This window comes from Sparus aurata, chromosome 12 (genome assembly GCF_900880675.1).
Source record: "Sparus aurata chromosome 12, fSpaAur1.1, whole genome shotgun sequence".
Taxonomy (NCBI): Eukaryota; Metazoa; Chordata; class Actinopteri; order Spariformes; family Sparidae; genus Sparus; species Sparus aurata.
Genome location: NC_044198.1, coordinates 6,417,490 through 6,425,315, shown reverse-complemented (window position 1 = coordinate 6,425,315; position 7,826 = coordinate 6,417,490). Strand labels below are relative to the sequence as shown.

At 38.0% G+C, this 7,826-nt stretch overlaps 1 protein-coding gene across 1 annotated transcript; it reads right to left on the bottom strand.

The window, feature by feature from the left end:
* Nucleotides 1–330: 330 nt before the first annotated feature.
* On the bottom strand, nucleotides 331–7,614 carry spag8 (sperm associated antigen 8). The gene is made up of 6 exons (XM_030435096.1): nucleotides 7,424–7,614; nucleotides 5,194–5,353; nucleotides 4,895–4,940; nucleotides 2,169–2,283; nucleotides 1,158–1,220; nucleotides 331–643 (listed from the first exon to the last, which is right to left on the bottom strand). The coding sequence occupies exons 1-6, from the start codon at nucleotides 7,490–7,492 to the stop codon at nucleotides 536–538; spliced, it is 561 nt and encodes a 186-aa protein (XP_030290956.1). The 5' UTR covers nucleotides 7,493–7,614; the 3' UTR covers nucleotides 331–535.
* Nucleotides 7,615–7,826: the final 212 nt, after the last annotated feature.

The window sequence follows — 7,826 nt, the reverse complement described above, 5'->3', positions numbered from 1 at the left end:
ATTCATTTACTTGTTGTTTACTGACTGCGGCCTGCACTGTGTGTCACTGTTAATGCTTCAGGTCAGCACTGACCAGAGTCAAACACAGTGCTGACAGATACGGTAAATAATTATTTTTAGGAAGCCAAACATGGAGGCAAATGTTTCTCAGCAAATCGGTACAACAGAAACCTGTTGGTGTGTTTTATTCAGTTCAGAGATAGTTTGTTTGGCAGGTTTGAAGTCCAAACGTCAGTGTACTGTGGTCTGTGTTTTGTCAACATGACATCAGCTGAGTCTCTGCAAAAGATTTTTGTTTTTCTGGCAGTAATATTAAAACTCAAAAAGTCATTCCAATTCTAAAGAAGAAAACTTTATTTACATGTGTAGTGAAGATATTTAGAGCTTAAATATTGCCCTACCACTGACTCCACAGTATCAGCTAATCACCAGAGATGTCACTGCTGCTGAGAATTACGATACGCGTACACATGTTTTAGATGTTCAATATTAACTGATCTTGAGGTGATGCAATGGGATCGTCTAACATTTGGTCTCAGTTATCAGGTGGGACTTCAATCTCATCCAGCCGCTCACTGATGGGTGTGCTGAACAGGGCGGACTTCCTAAAAGGTGCTTTCTGGGTCTTTACTGCGGTCACACCCTGTGATACAGAAGCATGCAAGGATTATGTTACACTCTGATCAATCATCTCTGAATCTCACTATACAAGCTGTGCATGTACATGTTCAGTTTGTATGAAAACATGAAGAGGGAAGCATCTGACACAACACAATAAAGAACACTCTGCACAGTACATAGTGTAATAATGGGGGGGAAAGCGCTTTGAATTCATTGTGTATAAACATGCTCCTCTTGACCTAGGTGGGTACTCTAACTGCAACTCTAAGAGCTACTAAGAGCTGCTGCTGCTGCTGCTGCTGCTGTCATTGCATTTTCCTCTGACATTATATGTTGCCATTCGGAGAGGTATTTCATTTCTGAAGAGGTCACTAAGCACGCGCAGACTACAGAGAGAAAATGTGTCTTACATAGATCATGCTGTAAAACCCTTTTCCATAAATAAATAACTTAAAATGAACATAAACTATTTCACGTGTTTCTGTTTGTTTCAGCCAAACAAACAAAAAAACTGTCCAAAAAGTGATGTGACACACCTGTATCCGCTGGCAATTTTCACTCCAAAACGTGACAGCTTGGTCGGTTTTATAATCATGGACCTGGAAATGAGACCACAACAACACACTGTGAAAAGAAAGGCACTGCGACTGTGATTTTCCTCTTTTTGCTCCTATTGTTGAAGCAGTACTACCCTGCTAATATGTTGGGACTGTAATGTGTATTAAAGGTAAGGATTATTGTCTTTATGAACTAATCTACCTTTTATTGAAAATTAAATGATTCATTTTTTTGAGAAGGAGGAAAAAACTCATATACACATTTGATAAAGTGGAACCAGGGACTGTTTGGCATTTCTACCTGAGAAATAACTACCAAAACTATACTGAATATCAAAATGGTCACTGATTTGTTTTCTAAAACCCAGCTGCATTTGTCTTTGTCGCTCTTAATCTCCAGAAATCCAAGGCCAGGGCTCACTGTGCAAACAGAGTGTCGGCAGTCCTTATGAAAATGCTCGTGGATCATAATTCTCATTCGTGTCTCATCTAAAGTTGATACAACATAAAATGTTATCTTCTGGTTTTATGTTTCACAATATTACCTGTTACTGTCTCAGGTTACTTCAAGGAACATCGCGTTTTACAACTCAGAGAAATTGAGAAACATTGAAGACAAACAACGCTGTTGTCAAGGACAATAATGTACAATAAGGTACTTGTGATAATGTATTGTTTTTGTTTGACTGCAGTCTTCCCAGAAGTCTGCTCCTTTCACAGGCTTTCTTTATGTTTGTGTGAAAAAAACAACAACAATGTATTGATATACTTTAGTTGTAGACGGCTGTACAGAAGTTTGTTTGTGTGTAGGAGTAGGTTCAGTTCTAAATCATTCCTACAGGATCTTGACCTGGACAAAATTACTGAGTTTACAATGAAGAAAATAAAACACATATTGTTTTAGATTCACAGGAGGAGGAGGATTAGATCTCATCACTGTTCATGAACTTGCATACACATACAGAGTATAAACTGTATGCATACACTTACTTGTGTGGTTTTAGGGGTACAAGGCACAAATCCCTTCTCAAAGAAATCCTTCTGAGTTGCGGAGCGGAAGTCAGTTTTGGGAGTCGGCCTTTTCTGTTCAGCTTGAATATTCTCACTGAAAAAAAAACCAAGAAAATATCAGCCTCAGTATTTGGCCTTAGTGGAAAAAGAACACATCTTTGATTTAAGTTAAAGTAGCAATATTTGGGTGTAGGAATACGGTATATATAATATATAATGTATGTGTATACACATTAAAAGATGGTAAAAATACCTGAAGTTAAAATATTTATTTTGCAGGGGCCCATTCAGCATAATTACAGAGTTGTATATCTATACAATACTGGAGTAAATGTGCATAGTAACTTTTATTTGGTCCTTAGTACTTGAGGACTCCCTCTTTGTGCTTCAGCACATTTACATTTATTTTTTCAAAGGCGCATATAGGCGTTAGATAAAATAATACAATTGTTATTATCATTATTATTATCATAGAATCTACCCAACATGCCCACTAAAGTGATATCATCGTTCATGCACTAATGGGATGAATACCAATTAAATTATTTGATTATTCTCCAATCCTTGGATGACCTGGAAATCATCAACATGTTCCATTACTCTTATTTCTGCTTGGAGGATTGGTGATTGAGGAAGGCCGAAACTTTAGCCAGGAAACATGAAACCATCCTCAGGAAGTCTTTTATAAGACAGTCACTGCCTTTTATTGGACATATGTTGCAGCTAATCAAGCTGCTTTCAAACACATCACCATCGCATTCCATTTCATACCAGTGTGAAGGAAATGTAACAGAATTTAGTAGTTATACCAGTACAAGGGTTATAATTTCATGTTTTCTGCCTAGTTAGAATAAATGGATCACTATTACAGTTAATTTATTGCATCACAAAAATGACAAGTAGCCTTACAATGTTTGTTAACACATAGTATAATGGCAGGACACAACATTGTCGCAAAGTATAATCCACAGCATCTGTGTACACTGACACAAATTTTACATTGGTGTTGTGACCATAAGCACTTTTTCATATCCACAACACATTTCTTTAACTGAATCAATCACTACATTTGAAGACCGGAGTAACAGGAGGTGGTCAGTGTGAATAGAGGGTGCACAAAGTCCACGACTGTCACAACAGAATCTAAGGTTTGCTTTAGTCTGGGGTTAGGTTTAGGCAAGAAAAGCACTTTGGTTAAACTTCGGGAAAAGATCTTGATTTCGATTAGATGTTAATCTAATTGTCAAATAGATCCAAAAGACCACATCAATAGATTATATGTCATCACTACTTCATGAACTGCCATGATCGTGGCGTTTGTTGTTTTGTTGTGTCACTTTTCACTTGCAATAAAAACAGCTAATTCAGGCTATTTATATGTTACATTAGTGTAACCTTGTTGGAAAAAATAGGGATGCACTATAAGGCTTGAATTCTGCTGATACCAATAACTGATCATTTCACAGTTTTGTATTCTAAAAATGTGTTCCTAACCTGTAGTTTATCCACACCTTAGGGTAAGAAAGGCTCAAATGTAGTGAGCAACGATGGGCAATTTAATATTGTATATTTGTTTTTCTCTGTCCTGTCTAAACCCTTGTGTAACTGTATTGAAAACAGCAATTGTGTTGCTATTTTAAGCTTTAATTTCATTATCTGCCAACAACCGATAATATAATTTTCAGGCCAATAATTTATCGGTCCATTACATATTGTAAACCCCTAAGAAAAAGGCATAAATACTCCCAGAGGGGAGGTTCTCCCTTTCTTCTCATTGAGCTGACACTGCCAGAATGCAGTGAGGGAAACAGGGATACGGGGCAGTTAACTGGCATGTATCCACGGAAATGGTGTAAGCTGTCTAGCGCTAACAGGTGAAAGAACACTAACAGAGGAGTGACGGTGATACCAATCAAGCACAGTCTGTTCAAGCCCACACGGTCCTGAGAGGTCTAATCAGCGTGGACGTGTGGGTGAAACAATGGTGTGCAGGGCTTTTAACACTGGTGATGTAAGACGTTTGTTAACCTTGCATATCATTTAATGTTACTTGTGGATCAATTTTCATCATGTACATTGGGGTCAAATTTAAAACCTGTATTAATAGAGAGTGATGTTATATATGCCCCATTGAACTCAAAACTCTTTCATTCTTCAAAGCTCTGATCTGGCTTACTCTGTTTATTACCGTATTCAAAATGGAATTGTGTTGACATAACAACAAATCAGCCTAGAAAAATGCTCTGAGCTCTTAGCTATACAGGATCTTGGTATAAATCAACCAGTCAATGTGTACAGTCCAGGAAATCTAGTGTATGGCTAAAGACTGAGAGATGAGGCACTGTCTACTGCTTGGACAAGCCATTTTCATTGAGACATGATGCTCTGTATTCTTTATGAGCAGTTAACTTGTGCGGGATGTTAATAACCACATCTGTGGGGACAGTCTCTATAAACCCCATTAAGGATGACTCGCTTCCATGTAAAATAACATCATAAAATCTGATTTAAAGGGCATTACAGCTGCAATTGAACAGTAAAACAGACCCAGACGTGTAAATATTACATCACTTTCCTCCAATGTGTTTCATTTCTGTTTTCTTTCCTCAAGACACGGTCACGGCAGCGTTCTCCGTTTCCACAAACAAACCACATCCAGTAATATTTTATTTAGCATCAAAAGACTTGTTTCATAGTTGATTTACCTTATCATCTGAGCAATATGTTTTTCCAGAAGCTCGCCTCTGACGCCTGAACCATGGAAATAGAAAAGAATAGACAACCTGAGCATTCATAGAAAATCATCTGAAAAAAGATTTATTAAACAGTAAAACAGAAAATGACTTCAACATAGACATAGAAATCTACATATCTTCTATACTGTATATAGTCTACACACACACACACACACACACACACACACACACACACATATATATATATATATATATACATGAAAAGAAACAGTCTCTTACTGTGGCTGTAGAAAGATAAAGACACATACCCCGCAGTCTCACCCCAGGACTCCTTGGAGGGATGTACACTGCTTTAAACGTGGTGACATTCTCCAGTTTAGAGTCCTCGTCCAATGTGAGGATCCCTTTGTGTCCATGTTTTTGGATTTGCGCCGTTGTTTTCCCTGTGTCGAGAGCTGCAACGGCCCTCTGGGTACAAGGACATACAGGGTTTGATGAAAAAATACAAACAAGGTGAATTTGAAAGCATACAATAAATACTGGCTTGCCCAATGTCAGCTGCGATCTGCTCCATCCACTTGTCTGCAAAAGACAAGCGGATAATCGTTGAATGAACAATAAATACTACGTTTATAAAGCTAAAGCTAATGATGTTTGAATGCAGGCTTCAATTCAAGATTCTGGATCATGTTTAGATTTTATGGAAAACATTTATTTATTTATTTTTACATGCAATCTGTAGTTAATTGTTTTATTGTTTTTTTAAGTGTTGTCTTTGAGAAAACAAAAACCCATATTCTTCTGAATCTGTGTTCTTTGTTTAGGATTAGATGATTTGTCAATTAACCAATTAGTCAAAATAAAATTCCTCTGCAACAATTTTGATAAAGAAACAACCATTCACCTGTTAAAAGGGGCAACATTTATTGATTGATTAAAAATAAAAAAAAATAAAATCATTAACATAATTTGAAAAAAATAGCAGGACTGGCATCATGATGTCTGTGCACTGTGTTGCAGAGATGTCTACAGAGGTTAGCATGCTAACTAGCTACCCCAGTACATCCAGGTCCAAAGCTCCTTTGATAGGTGTAATATTTATTAACTCAACTCAACTCAACTCAGCTCAACTTTATTTATAAAGCGCTTTAAGCAGCCGCAGCTGGGCCAAAGTGCTGTACATAAAACATAGGAAACAACAAATAGAATAAAATATTAACACTCCCCTGGTCCCTCTGCTCCAAGTCTGAACCGCCAACTGCAAGGCTAACTGAGCTAACTAGCTAAGGCAGCTGCAGTCACCAACAATTAGCGGTGACACAGTGATAGTGCTTCATTTGTTTTGCACATGAATTTGACAGGTGATGGTTTATCTTATGCAAAAGCAAGCTGATTACCATTTAGTTTGGTGTCAGTTAAGATTTTAAAAAAAAACAACCTTCTGAATAGGTCACCATGGGCATGTGATTGAGACTTTCATTCAGAATATCTGCGCTGTTTTTCTGGTATTGTGTATAAGCACTTAATGAGAAAATAGATTGAATGCCTTTTATGAGCACATGTCAGCTTTAATAGTGTGACAGTCACCCTTTTTCAATTGAGCTTTCAAGGAAACAAGCAGGCAGAAAAGCCTCACAGCTACAATGACACATAACAAAACCAAAATGGAATGGAATTATGCACACAGTCACTGTATGAAACACGCTTTACCATTTATCTAAAACACAAAATACACCTGTAACTCCTCTCTGGTAGTCTGAACAGTATTTTATCATTTTAACATTATATAAACATTTGGTCTAGTGTGACAGCAAATAGACATACACATGTAAACAAGGATTATAGTGAGACAGTTCAGACATTTTGACTTATCAAAGCAGAACAGCACGGGTGGAATTGACAACAATAATGATGATCGCATTCCATTAACGGGAGCCAGTTCCAATGCTCAGGTATGGAAAGCGCTCACTCACTGACAGTGGATTAGGTTGACACTTGATGGAAAAGAGACACACTTGTGCTTTTCCTGCTCAAAACGTGTGCCATGAAAAGGGTCTGCTGGCATGCCACTGAGTAGTGTGTGACCCCCCCCTAAACTCTACTCTGTGACCACAGAAAAACAGTGTGTGACTAGTTCAGTTTGGGTGTGACAACACACCCTCCACAGAGCATGTTAACTAACTAATGACGTGGTTGACTGGAACACCTGCTTTCACTGTTGAGTCCTCATATCTACGCTGATATGGATATATGCACTAAAATATATAATGTGGTCACAGAAAACAGCACAACTCAGTGATGGGCTAGTTCTGTGTACACCTCTTAAAAGCCGTGGCCTACGTTTTTTAATTTGATATGGCTAATTATTCTAACAGATAATACGTTTGCTCCAAACTTAAATGATATACATAAATGTCATAGCTTTCATCAATTGACGTTCATTCCGGTTATTCGCTGTTTGACAAACACTGGACTGACGTTTGGCTGCTAGCTAACATTAGCGAGGCTGACTGCGCAATGCACACCAGCTGCACTCACCTCTTCTACCCAGTTGTGTAACATACATCTTCCAACTTTATTTTCCACAGTGGCTGACTGTTCAGTCATTGTGACACCAAGATAACTTCACTGGAATGGGCCAAGTTGTCCGGAAACAACCTCCCAAACGTTGCCCCGTCCTCTGAATGAAGTAACAAGGAATACCGCTTAGCAACGGGGTTCAGTTGACGGAAGTGTCGCCATGGCGACAACATGCATTCCCTCCCGGACAAATGTGTAAGATACTGAAGAAAGAAAGAAAGAAAGAAAGAAAGAAAGAAAGAAAGAAAGAAAGAAAGAAAACATTACAATAATGTACATTTCTTATTGCAAGGTTAACACTGGGGAGACCAAAACCTGTCTAGAAAATCAATGAATGAATCAATGAATGAATACATAATGT